Source organism: Corapipo altera, unplaced genomic scaffold (assembly GCF_003945725.1).
Source record: "Corapipo altera isolate COAL_440 unplaced genomic scaffold, ASM394572v1 2b, whole genome shotgun sequence".
NCBI classification, from domain to species: Eukaryota; Metazoa; Chordata; class Aves; order Passeriformes; family Pipridae; genus Corapipo; species Corapipo altera.
Genome location: NW_020884874.1, coordinates 30800279 through 30814832, shown reverse-complemented (window position 1 = coordinate 30814832; position 14554 = coordinate 30800279). Strand labels below are relative to the sequence as shown.

The 14554-nt window shown below is 41.4% G+C and overlaps 1 protein-coding gene across 3 annotated transcripts; it reads left to right on the top strand.

Moving 5' to 3' along the window:
- Positions 1-520: 520 nt before the first annotated feature.
- STX11 (syntaxin 11) lies at positions 521-14149 on the top strand. 3 transcript variants are annotated; one of them, XM_027634177.1, is made up of 4 exons: positions 521-597; positions 9422-9483; positions 11103-11970; positions 12998-14149. In XM_027634177.1, the coding sequence occupies exons 3-4, from the start codon at positions 11108-11110 to the stop codon at positions 13098-13100; spliced, it is 966 nt and encodes a 321-aa protein (XP_027489978.1). In that variant the 5' UTR covers positions 521-597; positions 9422-9483; positions 11103-11107; the 3' UTR covers positions 13101-14149. The 3 variants fall into 3 exon arrangements, with proteins under 3 accessions (XP_027489978.1, XP_027489979.1, XP_027489977.1); XM_027634176.1 differs by having other exon boundaries at positions 527-597; positions 9422-9487; XM_027634178.1 differs by lacking the exon at positions 9422-9483.
- Positions 14150-14554: the final 405 nt, after the last annotated feature.

Below are 14554 nucleotides of genomic sequence, written 5' to 3'. Positions count from 1 at the left end.
GCTGGGGGGACGCGCCCCTTCCCCGCTCACGGCGGCGCCTGATCCTAGCTGTTCCCTCGCCCCCTCGGATTTCGCTCTTTGTCGGCCTCGCGTCTCACCGCACCCCCAATCCCATCCCCAAGCCCTCGCAGCCCGGCGGTCGGAAAGCACCCGCTTCCCGGCGAGGAGGCGACGGCAAGGAAGGGCAGGGGACGTCCTCGGGGACGACGGCAAAGAAACGGGCCACCTCAGCCCACCCACGCTTCCCAGCACCCACGGGCGAGGACTTTCCCCGCGCTGGGAACTGATCGAGCCGAGCACGGCCCCGCGAGGCCGGGGGGGAGGAGGGAGGGGGCAGCGCAGGGGTGGCGCAGGGGCTGCGCGGCCGCCCCGCCTCACAGCCCTGCCCGACGGACCGACGGGGCGGGGCCCGCCATGCAAATCACCCCTCCGCCAACCAATGGGCGGGCGAGCCGGGCGGCGGGGGGCGGGGCGCTCCGCGGGATGAGCGCTCGGCCCGACGGCGCGGGCGCGGCGGCCGCATCGGGCTCGCGTGGGAGCGGCGCGCGCGGAGAGACGCGGGACGGAACCGGCCGGGCTGCCCCGTCCTGCCCGGCGGTGAGTACCTGCCGGGGCGGGGGAGACGAGACAGCGCTCTTCTGTCTCGGAGGGGGCCGGACCGACTTCGGCTTCTTCAGCCCGGGCACTTCGCCGTCGGCGGCGGGGAGCCGGTGTCGGCTCCCGGGACGGGAGCGCAGCCGTATCCTCGAGCTCTGCTCAGCATCAGCTGGGGTTCCCGGACGCCGACCCGCCCGGAGCTGCTACCGGACGGAGGGCAGTGCTGGGCCGTGCCGGAGCCCGGGATCCGGAGGGGGCGGTCAGGCTACTCCTTCACCTGCTGTCGGGGCGAGCTCCGGTGCGTACTCCGGCTTGCGGAGCGCTTTGCACCTCGGTTTTGCATAAGAATAGACGAAACTGCCCCCTTTTAGTCGAGAGGGGAAGTCTGAAGCCCGGAGGCAGGAGGGACGGCAGGAGGTGCGGACCGGGGCTTTTGGGTCCAGTGGTGCCTTATGCTAACTCTGTTCCTCATAGAGGGCAAAAGGGATGGCTGGGTTTTCACAGGATGAGGGAAAATTAGAGGCGGTTTCCAATATGAGTCTTCTCATCCAGTCCCAACGGTGTCTGCATTTCCAGCTGCCTTGTTTGTCCAGCTTAACAGGAATTAAGATTTCGTTCATAGTGCTCATACGTGGTTATGAATAACTCCAAAGCAGATTTTATAGAAAATTTGGTCTATAGGCAAAATATAATAGTTTTTTCTTCTTTCTCGGGCATCATCATGGCCAGATCTGGAATTGCGTGCAAAAGTTAGAGTTCTTTGATTGCTTCCTATGAACCGATATTCATTTCCTTTCCTACCAAGAAGAATTAGCACTCGTGTATGTCTGAGATAACTACATGTCACTGTGATACCAAGAAAGGAAATGACTAGAATAACAACACTGGCCTGAAACGGACGCTTGCACTTCTTGTTCCTGTTCTTTAGATGGTATTTTAGGAACCGTTTTTTAAGCTGTCAGGGATCAAAACAGCAACATATGACTGTTTAGGGGAATACAATTTGAAAGATGGTGCTTTCTTACCAGTCATGATACTCACTATTTAAATAGTGGTGAGACTACAAGATGAGCATAACTTTTTTTAAAAATTCAAAACAGACAAACAGGATAAAGATCAGCCTTCTTAAGAAAACATGGCTTAGGTGCCCAACTCCTCTGTTGGACTTATTTTCACCTTTTTTTTTTCACTGACTGCCTTATATGACCACTGCTCTGAAACTGAAATTCAGTCATATGGTATCTGGTGTTTTGGCTGAGACTAAAATTGCAAGTTAAACTCTTGTTGTCAAAAGATATCTCCATGAAGAAACTAAGCATGGTACAGAAGACCTTGAGACATTAAAATGGGTAAAATGTGATAACAATATCTTCTGGACACTGCAGATAAACCTTATGCCATGGAACACAAATGCATATTCTATCAGTCCTGGAGAATTTGAGTGCTGTGGGCTTAGGCTCCACGTCTGACACTTTCTACTATAATGTAACAGTAACCAAGATCTGCTCCAGAAGGAGAAATGGTAGTTGCCACTGCTGGGTGAAAAGAGTCACCCAAATTGCTGCCCAGCATGGGCAGCACTGTGCGAACACATACACTGTGGGACACACAGTGAGGCTGGAAGCAAGGGCACTGAACAAATCATGGGAATGCGGGGCCATGGGGAGACTAAGACATTAGCTAATCCATTTGGTGCATTGTAGGTGTGCCCCTAAACCAGGCCTGAGAGGGACTTCTGTACCCTCTCTCTATCTTTAAGGAAAAGGATCCCACAGTGCTTCCACAGAGAAATGATCCAATTTTCAGCTAGTCACAGCCAGTTCAACATAGGTCTCATGTATGAAACAAACTGATTACTTAGTGTGTTTCCAATGTCAACACAGGGATCAAACTGATCATTTCTCTTTTCATAGAAAACTCCTTTTGTGCATTGAAGTGCTGTGTCTCTCTCCCTAGTCTTCTGCATAAAATGAGCATAATTACTTCAACTCCTTTTCCTCCAGGGCTGTATTTTCTAAACCATTTGGAGACAATGCCAAATATGCTCCCTTTGACTTTCCTAGTGCGATAACTGGTGCAGGATATACTATTCCAGCTGGGGCTTTATCTATGCCAAGCAGAGTAAAACCAGTCCTTCCCATGCCATTTCTCATATAAGACATGGGGTTTTGTTTTTTTTTTACAATGGCATTATATTGTGAGCTTGTTTTATAGCTTGCAGTCTGCTATAACTCCACTAATGCTTCTGTGCTACAAAACTAGGTGTTCCCTACTTTCTATCTGAGTGAATAATTTTATCTAAATGTACCAGGCTCGTCTCTATTGAATTTCCTTATAGATTTTTGTAAATTCTTCTCTTATTTGTCAAGATCACCTTAAATTCTCATAATTTCTCCTCCCCTCCACCACCAAATGCTCGCTTCCTATCCCTTCCAGTTCAGTGTCACCTGGAGACTGTACAAGCTTGGGTTTGGTTACATTTTCCAAGTTGCTAGTGGAAAATATGGATAGCCTCTGAGTATAACAGAAACACATCATAATGCTGACATATTCAAAACCAATTCTGATGATGAAAAGACAACTGCTGTGTTAAGTATGAAGGTGCTGGACCACATACAGTGTCTACTCTTTCTTATCTGGCCTATCAATTTTCTTTTACTCTGGTCATCCCTCTAGGCAGGGAGGGCAAAGCATGGTGCAGAAATTACTGAGGTAATGTTAATTTGATCCAACGAACTCATCTCAACACCAAATGTGGGATTACCGCTTTTTGCAGTTTTGCTGAGAGGCCATTTTTTGTTACATCTGCATTTTGGGTTGCTCCCCAAGATGTGGCCCCCACATGAGCCATCTCTGGTGAGGAGCATCATTCCCAAGGAGCAGCAGCACCACTCCTGCCTAGGACTAGCTCCTGGGAACCCCCTCTTGGGGAACAGGGAGGCTCCATATGAGAGGAGCAATGCAGTTCGGTTTCAATATCTTCTTTGATAGATTTTACTGATTGTGTCGAGTGTCTGGATATCTTATCTAGCCTATCACACAGTGTTAGGCACTTCTCATCTAGACCATATTTATGTAGTTTATCAGAGAGAATGATGTCACATATCTTGACTTCAAAAGGCTTATCATGTGTGCAGCTTTTGCTCTGTCTGCTATGACAGTTAACCTGCCAAGATTATTTTTCGACAAACTCATGTTCACAAAAGACAAGAAATTACTGCACACTCCAGCCTTTCCTGCTATGCCTTTTCTCTGTTCTGTGTTTATGGTAGTGACAACTCACTTATTTTTGAAAGCAAGAATAAGGTTTACTTGAGCTTTGGATATGTCCAATCAGGAACAGATTCTCTAAGTACCACTGGCTAGCATGTCCCTAATTACACCTATATCTTGTCTCAGCTTCACTGGTACTTTGAATGGGCCTGTAAACACTTATGGACTGCTAAGTAGTGTAACTTCCATAAAGCCTGCCAGCACCTGACACGTCCTGGGGCTGAGGGTGTGGGTATGCGTGTGTGGCTGTGAGGGTTATTTCCTGGCTTAAACTATTTTGGTGCAGGTACAGTTGTGTAGATTTTGCAGTAGGATCCCAAACTGAGCCTCATGTGTACTGGTCCACACGAACAAATACCAAGAAAACACCCAGTATTTAACCTTAAAGGGATTTTTTTAAATTAAAGAGTAATTGATCTCAGATTATAAAGCTTTATTACAAGCTTTAAATATATGTGTTTTTTTAAAAATAATGCTATGTGCTAATTTAAAAATGTTGGTAGAACGTGTTGCTTCTGACTGATGATCACATGCAGCCTTGTATTTCTACTCACATGCCAACATAATGTCTTAATCACTTATAAATACCACTGTGTGGTAGCAATAGTAGTTATATAAATGTGGTATGTACGTAGCTATTTCACTGAGCCAATGTGTTTCAGGGAAGCCGAAGTGATTAATTAGATAATGTATATACTTATGGCACTGTAGTGCCAGCACTGCCTATGAGTGGTTGTCTAATTTCCTTGAGCAGTGACTCGTAATGATGCCGAGCTGTAGTAATTGCCAAGAAATGCATGGATGGCTGTCTCACCGTTTAGGTGAGTGGTATGCTTCTGTCTTAACTATTTGCCAAGCCTGTGGATGTACAGTTCATGCCCCCTTGTCTCCATTCAGGACAATTTTACCTGAAGACCTTAATATGGCCTGTGGTAGGAAGGGCACATTGCAGTAGTCAGCCTATGGCATGCACTGGAAAGCACTGAATAGACAGCCATGGTGGGATTGTTTTCCCTCTCTTGGGTAAAATACAATCCGACGCATGTTCATATCCTCTTTGTAATGTTGCTGTGGTTTTAGCAAGCTGTGCACATTAAAGCCAATTGGAGTCAGCTCACGGGTCTCAAGGATTCCAAGGATTCAGCAAGTTTTCAGTATCTGCAGTCGATAACTATCTATCCTGCTTCTGGCACCCTCAAGAAAATGAAGTGGCCAAATTTGGATGTGCATTACCTTTCTGCTTTGAACTTCCATTTATATACAGAAGCATGAGGACTTCTGAAGAGAGTTCCCGACTTTGGGAGGGGCTTCAAATAATGCACAGAAGACTTTACAATTTTCAATGGGCCATGTAGTGAAGATGGAGACACTTTTTTTGTCTACCGCCCTGATACGGTTGCCCCTCCCCAACCAACACCAAATCTAGTTACAATTGCTCATTTATATGAGTTGTGAGAAAAATGTCAAGAGGAGATACCGAGAATCCATTTTATCATCTATCCAGCATTGAAAATTCATCAGTGGGGATCCACAGCTCTCTAGTGAAAATTTAGACAACCTAGTAATTAGTAGCAGTCAACCTATGTACAACAAGCTGTCCTCTCCAATGCAGGAATAATGTTTACTATCATGGCTACTGAGCAGTATCAAGTTAAAACTTCAGATTTTTTTGGTCAATCTCATCATTAATATGTGAAAAATGCAATACATATTATAGTGCATGTGATGCACGCCATCAATTTCCCCTAGTTTTGATACTAATGTCTGTGAAACCTTATAACCAATCAACAGAAAACACTGAGATGGTTCACCTTATTGAATACATCTAGGAAGTATGAGATGCACCCTAGATCTTTGAATTTATAATATGCTGTCATACAAAAGTTGAGAGTTCCTTTACGTTGAAGAGTTTGAATGCTGGTAAAGAAACTGAGATAAGTCAAAGAAGCGCCTCCAAAGCTATCAGTATTCAAACAATTATTGCCTCATTACTTTGAGTTAGAAGCAACAAACTATCTGAAGTTTAATTTTTACCCCCGAAGCCTTTCCTAGCCTTTATGTTAGGAAAGGTACTTGAGACTTGGAGATTCTGCCAACTGCAAAAAAGCCTGCAAAGAATGGAGCCATCCCTACTTCTCTGAATATATCAGCTTGTAATAAAAAAATGTATCCTGATACAAACAGAGAAGTTGACACTTCGTGCAAGCTTTTGGGAAAAAATAATGTCCTGAAACATTTGCAACTGCATACATTTGTCACTGGGGCGATGGCAAGTATAAAGGAGGTGTTCTGCTGTACATAGGCTTTGACGACCATGTGAGCTGGGCAGTGTCTAATAGTCTTCAGATACACTTGCATCTTCTTGCTGGATTTCTGTAGATTTATAACTGCTGTTCAGTGTTAACCAGTGGATGTTCAGTCCTGGATACATTTTGTCTGTTTTTAAACATTGCCCAATCCAAGGAACTCCAGAGAGGCTAACTTCCCTTCAGTGAGGCCATAAAAAATTTTGAAATGCTGATCTCTGTCATAGTTGCTAATACACAGATGTGATCTTGAAACAACTCCAGAATGCAAACTGTCCTAATCATTAGATTATGATTTTTGGTGTTTCTTCAAGCTCCTTTAGAGGAGAAGTGAGAAAAAACCCGAGTGATTTAAAAAATTCAAGCCTGCTGTGCCACTAGTGATGGACATGGTTGGGGAGACAGGGAATTTGGTCTGAAAAGATGACTAGCACTCTGCTATAAGTCAATTAGAAGCTCTTATGGAAAGAGGAAAACCTATTGTAAAAAAGATAGTCTGTTTTCAAAGTTAATTAATATTGTCAGATCTATTATTGGACAACAGGCACAAACATTAAATCTGGTCAAAGACAGTTGTTTCCAAAACAGAAAGTTACTTGAAAATTGTTATTAAATCTGAGACTCCAACTCTTAAATTAAAGGCTTCAGCTGCATTTAACACTTTTTTTACCTATACATGACTTGCATTTTAGTGCAACAGCAACACACTATTTGTATTGTAACTGACTTGGCAAATCCATCTTGAGTTGATTGCCATCAATACCACATCCACTACAAGCCATGTGGGAAGTCACTGAAATGTGCTGACACACACTTAGCTATGAAGTAATTTTGCCTAGGAGCAGGTTATTTCCTAATTGTTCACCACTTGTTTTTTGGCTCACATCTATTGTGTGTCATGTGATCAAAATCACATGCCATTCAGAGACGGGATGAGCCACATGGGTTTGTAGTAGGACTTTTGCCTTCTGAGGGAGAGAAGAACTACTGAGAGAAATTGTTTTTGACTGGCTTGTTTTGAAATATCTGTTGTTCCTCAAATAGACCACTTCAACTGAAGTAAAATCTTCATCTTGTAAGGAGGCCCTACTTGAGGCTGAAAATATTACCGACCAGACTTTTGGTAACTCACAAGCTGGTATTAACTAGCACAGCTGCCTTTTATGAATGCTGAAAGAAGAAACAACATACACTGCCTTCCTTCCCAGCTGCTGGCAATGGAATATGGATGCTGTGCTGAAACTGCTTCTTTATTTCACTGTTTGTCCCCAAAAATGTGGATATACAAATGTTAAAGCTGAAATAAATACAGGTGTGCAACTCATTTGTTTCTATAAAAGTAAGTTTTCTTCCTTAAATTATTTCCACATAGATAACAGGCTGCAGAACATTAGCATGGCAATGGAAATATACTATGCAGCACTCCCTTTTGTATGTATATGGGGCAAACAGAAAGGGAATTTATACATATGCATTGTTTTTGATTTTCAGAGTGGATTTTCTTTCTTGTCTGAAATCCCATGTCATACAGAGCTGTGTGAGGCTGCAGTCTTATTGCAACAGGACAATTTGTGTCTTTCTCATGCATCATGGGAAAGCCAATCATTGTGGTGATTAATACCAAGAAGTAGCACACTAACATGAAGAGATGAGTACTGAACATCCTCAGCTGACTGCACTTGCTGAGCATCTGGCTTCAAAGTTGTAGCCTCTGCAGTCATCACCTGGCCTGCTTTTTATTTCCTCTGTGTATGTTTGGGTGTACGTGCCATGATGGATTGCAGAAGTAACTTCATTTTTACAAGGATAGATTTACCTAGCCCAGAATTACAAACGTGGAAGTACATGTTCCAGGTTGAACATGGACAGTAGTTTAAAATAAAATAAAACTGACATCTAATCTATTAAAATTCACACTCTCAAAATGAAGGTATCTATACACTTGCAGTTGTTACACTAGAGTAGTTCATGTCTTGCTATTCTAATGTTTTAGATATATCTTATATAAACCTGCACAAGTAGTTGAGTGTATTTAATGTTCATATTCAAATTAGCAAACTTTTGATCTAAGGCAGAGACAGATTTAGAGTGGATCTTTGGACATTAATCCAGCCCGCCTCAAAACACACATAGGTAGTTCAGGTTGCTGAGGGCCATGTCAAGTAGAGTTTTGAATATCTTCAAGGATATCTTTTGAATATCTTCAAGGATGCAGACTTTTCTGGGCACCTTTTCTATTGTTTCTGAAGGTTTGGGGTTTTTTTCCTTCCTTTTCCCACCTCTCTGCTATCTGGCTGGCTTTTCCCTTGTTTTCACTTAGATCTGTTGCCTCTGGTGCTATTGTTGTACATTCCCATGAAGGGTCTAGCCTTACATTAAGCAGTTGGTGACAGCAACAAGATCTCCCTTGAGCTTCCTGTTTTTCAGGCTGAACATTCCCAAGTCTCTCAAGCCTCTCTTCATATGTCAGGTGCTCCAGCACCTCTGATCATCTCTGTGGCCTCCCCTGGGCTCACCACAGTGTGTCTATGACTATTGCACTGGGGAGCCCTGTGGCCTCTCAAGTGCTGGACAGGAGGGGTCCCTTCTCTTCCTCACTTTTGCTACTCCAGCCCAGACACATTGCTGGCTCATCTTCAAGTTCATGTCTACCAGCACACCAAGGTCTTCGTCTGCAGAGCCACTTCCTAGCCAGGAAGCCCAACTTCTACTTCTGCACTGGGCCTTGTATGAAGGGAGAGACTGACTCTCATTTTACAGATTGAGTCCTGGTAATTGATACTGTGTATCAATATATTGCTGTTCTAATTACAAACAATCCTATCAACATAAAAGTAGATGCAAACTTTGCCGAGTAACAACAGCATCTGATAAAGAAGGTCAACTTTTCTAAACACTGATCTGTTAAGATGAAATGTTTCAAATTGCTGTTCCCCCTTGCTCTCCCATGCTTATTTGTTTCAGATCTTTAGTGTCAGTTCTGTCCCTGACACTATTCAAGGAATGCTTGGAAGTTTTTGTCCTCTCTTGGGAAGGTCTGGTTCCCCTTTGTTTGAAATGAGAAGCTGAAATAGGAAAAGACCTCTGTGGTGTTGTTGCATTATAGCCTGCTGTTTTTCTTTATGCAAAAAATCCTAAAAGGTTGTTTCTCAAGGTAGCAGTTTCCAAATACCCCAAATAAAGCCAAGTAACCCCAAATATCTGACTTTTTAGCTGCACCACACATTTTGGTTTTTATCTTTCAGATGCAGATTTTTCATCTTATTGTTGTGAAGGTGAAAGTCTTGATTTTATTATTGCTGAGGGAGTAGGTGAGAAATCTTTCATTTTCTAAAGCTTTCTCTGTATGATTGAGTTGGAGCTATGTTGCTTATGTTTTAAATTCAAACAATCATCTTACATGTGTGCATTCCTGAATGAAAGCTCTTTTCTCAGGATATTAATGGACTTGCTTGATTTACATTGCTTGTGAAAGGACTGGTGTAAGTTGAAATTTACCTTTTTACTTCAATATAAATGTGATCCTAATCAGGACACTTCTCAATTCCAGTATATGCCCCCAAAGAACTATACAAGCCCAAGAAACTTTGCCAGTGACAGAATCTTTCCCATCTCCTCCCTAACACCTTTAACATGTCTAACGGTCCCATGAAATAGATTATAAACTTGCAGTTTTAATTCACATTAAATTTAGGCCTATTATACTGGGTACATACACGAGCCTTTTCTTAACCTGGGAATAGCTGATGATCCTATGAAGGGATATGTTGTTCACAGTGGAAAGCATTTTTGTAAATGCTGTGAAGATACTTTAATTATTGGAAAACAGAAATCGAATCCTCTAAAGAGATCTAGAGATGCCCTGCTTGGTGCTCTTTAACTTGATTCTCTTTCTTAATGATTTAAATGAGGTCGGAATGTACAGTGCTTGTGACGAAAGATTTTCATCTTCCTGCTTGCTGAAACAGTGCAAGGTTCTTGCTGGAGCTTTCAGAATTTATTTTCTGCAAAGACTGTTGGTCTAGATTTCAAGTAAACAATATAGGAGACTTATGTCTTATTACCATGTAACTGGTCTGCATAGATTACTCATTCTGTGGCTTTTTAATTAAATTTTTTTGTAGTTAAGTATTTCTGAGGCAAACACATTGAAAATGGATCCTGATCTGTAACAACAGTGTTACTTCATTCCTTCAGTAGGATTTTTCTATCATACAAAAAAAAAAGGTTTGGATAGATGGTTTTACTTATAAAATGCTGCTATTGCTGTGTTATTTTGTTAATGCCTATGGTCAACGATAGCATCTGGAGACACTAATCTTGCTTTTCCTTTTTTTCCACACCATTTTTTGAAACTTTTCTTTCCCAACTGCATTGGGAAATGCCATTTGTGTTTCTTAGAGGCTTCCTACTCTTCTCTCAGGAAAAGAATGACAGAGGAACTGTGACATTTTGGGCAGTTGATGTAATGAAGGGTCAAGAGCTAGAGGAGATTTCTCTAGTGAGGAAATTACATTATTAACATGTCTACAGATGCTGATAGCTGAAGGCTTCCTATCGAGGGTTTGGCTTTTTTTGTCCAAGTGGAAGACTGCCATTTGGAAGGGAGGTTGGATATTGTCTTATTCTTTTGGATTTGTCCTCAGGATTTATTGTCTTCTCTCTTGCAGTTTTTCAGTTTCTAAGCTTTGTACTTTCTAGAAAAGCATTGTAGCAGCAGATTTTTGTGTCTGATATTCATTACTGTATGAAATACTGTGAACAAATTTAAAATCTGATATTTTGAGTTATCTTTGATGTAGTTATGTTAGTTATCTATGATATAGTTATTACTATGATGTAGTTATTAGTTATGAACTTTCAATTCTTGTAAACCAATAGTTCAGTTACTTTAAACTTCATTCCTTCTGTTCCTCTGTTTTACAGGCAGGATGAAAGACCGTCTAAGTGAGCTGCACGAAATTGCCAGGTTACACAACCAACAGTTTTCTGATAGTGAGGATGATGAAAATTCACGCCACGATATTCTGCTTTATGAGACTGATTATGCCTTGGAAATTCTTCATAAGGACATACAGAACATTCGGACAGAAAATGACCACCTAAAAGCAGATGTCAACCGGCTCAGAAAGCAAAACACCCGCTTCCTTACTTCCATGCGCCGTCTTAGCAGCATCAAACGAGATACTAATTGCATTGCCAGAGACATTAAGGCCCGCGGAGAAAACATCCACAGGAAACTGCAGGTGATGAGAGATTTCTGTGAAGATGCAATAACAAAATATGGAGCTATGTCTGTCATTGCCAGGGTAGCGAAAAACCACTATGTTGACCTCATGCACACATTTCAGGATGCTATGTTTGATTACAATGCAACAGAGATGAACCAGCGGGAGAACTGCAAGATTCGAATTCAGCGGCAGCTTGAGATCATGGGCAAAGAGGTTTCTGGCAACCAGATTGAGGAGATGATTGAGCAAGGCAAATGGGATGTCTTCTCTGAGAATCTCTTGTCGGATGTTAAGGGGGCTCGCTCAGCCTTGAATGAGATAGAGACACGACATAAGGAGCTGGTCAAGTTAGAAGGTCGCATTAAGGAAGTTCACGAGCTCTTTCTGCAGGTGGCCCTGCTAGTGGAGGAACAGGCAGACACTTTTGATGTTATTGAGATAAATATGCAAAATGTTGAGGACTATGTAGGAGATGCTAAAGAGCAAGTGAAAAAAGCTTTGGAATACAGAAGGAAACATCCCCTCAGAACAATCCTCTGCTGCTGCATATCATGTTGCAGAAGGTGACTATCCCACTGGAACTATCATAGACTGATATGAATGTCTTCAAAATCAGGTGTTCTTTCCAGTGACTTTTCTGTAATGACAACCCCTAGAAACAGGGGAGCTATTTTGCAGTTGGTTTTGTTCATTGCCTTTTTTCTAAACGTGCTGAAGGCTGTTCTATTTAAGAACTCCTAGAAATGTTGGTAAAATTATATTTAATCTAATTTTAAATGAAATATACTCTATTGCTGTAACTAGAGGTGCAAGATTTCTGCAGTGATACTTCTTTCAGATAGGCAGGAAAGAGGAAGCCAAAGGAAGATGAATAGTTTCAAGAAGTAACTTTATTCTTATTTGTTGAAGTGAGGCTGCAGGCAGCGAAGCCTTACCACCTCAGGCAACACAGAACACAACAGAATCAGGAGTTTTTAGTTTTAACTCCTTTGGAGCCTGCTTGATGCAATTCTTTGAACAGACTTTCGCTCTATTAATGTGACAAAATATCAAGCCTGTTAGCAGCAGCAGGACACAGAATTAGTTTCTCTTTCAACTTGATTTCCATCTGTCTTGAATCTCAACAGAAGCGACTGCACCTTAAATGATAATATGCACATTTTGTTCCATTGTGTGCAAGTGACTGCTTTTTTCCATTTTGAGTACCTGCAACTCTGTCAAGGTAGCTAGAAGCACTGCAGCACTGAGGCATCTCACTCACTTTTGACTTGAGCCATTGTCTGTACTCTCAGTTTCATGCTTTTTTTCTGCCAATTAACACTTCAGCCAGAAGAGAAGCATGCAGTGACCTTCTGCAGAAATACCCAGTTGTACTGCAGACAACATTTTTGGGGTTGAGAAAGCATTTTATGTCCTGGGACATACATACAAGCTGCTTTATTGACTGCCTGTCAATAGACTTTTATTTTTTTATAAGCATTGATTGAATATGGGGGGGTTATATTTATTTTAAATAAGATGAAGGATTAAATTTTTTTAACATGCAATTTTCCTAGTGTACAAAAATTGTGACTTTTCTCCCATTGTTAGGAAATCTCCTGGGAAAGCAAGTACACCTGAAGAAGAAAGAAAACAGTCTCATGTCATTTTAGTGCTCTTTTCAAGCTTAAAAATAACCTCTCCTTTTGTGTAAGGGGAGTCTGCCCTTACATAAGGGCAAAACAGGAAGCTTGGATTATGACAAGGGAATAGAAAATGTGCAGCCCTGGCAAGCACTGAACATTGTCAGTGAAACATATATTCATAAGGTCTCATGAGTGATTATAGCTCCTGCTTCTGGAGGTTTTCCAACTATATTTCTAAGAGGCTTTCTGATACACTGTGATCTATTGCTATGCTTTGAAACAATGCAGGACATTTTTTCAAAAGTTAGTTACTTTTTTTAAACCGATTATCCTATTTGTACCTATTTTAATAAATATATTTCAACATTTCAAGTATTTTATATTTGGGAGTTTTCCTCAGATGTGTATAGATGTGCATCTTCCTGTACCAATCGCAATGAAACCTCCCCTTTCTGTTCTTTTGCACTCTAATTTCATATGTGAAAAAACACCCAAACATTTCTTACTATTTGTATTACTATGACAAAACAGCAAAATAAATTCAACTTTCAAGCTTTCATATCCTGGTGGGAAATACTTCTTAGCCACATAGGCTTTTTTACACAAATAGAAACTAAATGGATAACTCTTCTCAGAAACTGAATGTCTCTTTTGCTGTAGGACCTCCCTGTGATAACATGGAAGAGTGAGGAACACCAATCTTCTAAACTGTAAGGTATTTTGGTATTCAGTGTGTCCTGATGATATCAGTGTTATGCTTGTCTGTGGACCTCTCCAACAACCCAATGTTCAAACTTGAAGTGAGAGAAAGGAGGGTGATAAGCTACCACCATTGCCAGTAGCTTTGGTGCTGCTCAAGAAGACAAAGTCGTTTACTCCATAGGTACTCCCATTCAAGTCAGTGGAATTGTGTATTTTAGAGAAATACCCTAAACCTCCGAAGGTGAGCATGTGGGGATAAATCAGTGAAGAATGAAATATGTATTTCCTTTGATCTGGATATTCCTAGCGTCTGCCAGTGTTTTTGACAAAAAATATGTGCATGTTTTTCTTTGTGTTCATTCCTTTTTTTGCACATATATATTTACAAATGGAATAAAAGATTTAATAAGGGAAACTGAAAGTGCAGAGTGTTGTACATTGAGTCAGCAGCTGTGAACAGTTTCTTGCATTGTCAAAGTTTACTTTAAAAGTTGATGGACTAAACTCTTGAGTTGGTGAAAGATTAAATAATACTCATAAAGGAAAAAAAGTAAATTAGATGTGCTGCATTTTGAGATAGACTTAAAAATTTTTTTTCCAATAAAAGCCATAGAAGATGAGTTTCATGCATTGTAAGATGATTCTCTAATGCAAGAAACAAATCAAATTTATTCTGGCAGTTCTGAGAGATCTTGATGGTTTCATTAGTAGATACGCAAAACTTATACACAAATATTTAGTTCAATTTGAGGCACAGGGAAAGAGAGCGAAATGAGAAGGTAGAAGAAGGCATGAAGAGAAGGTAATTGTAGACTTTCTC

Bases quoted from the DNA above. Each gene is read 5' to 3' on its own strand.
- STX11 (XM_027634178.1), top strand. From the start codon at position 11,108: ATGAAAGACCGTCTAAGTGAGCTGCACGAAATTGCCAGGTTACACAAC. The intron at 11,971-12,997 runs GTGACTATCCCA...TCCCATTGTTAG, and splicing joins TGCATATCATGTTGCAGAAG to GAAATCTCCTGGGAAAGCAA.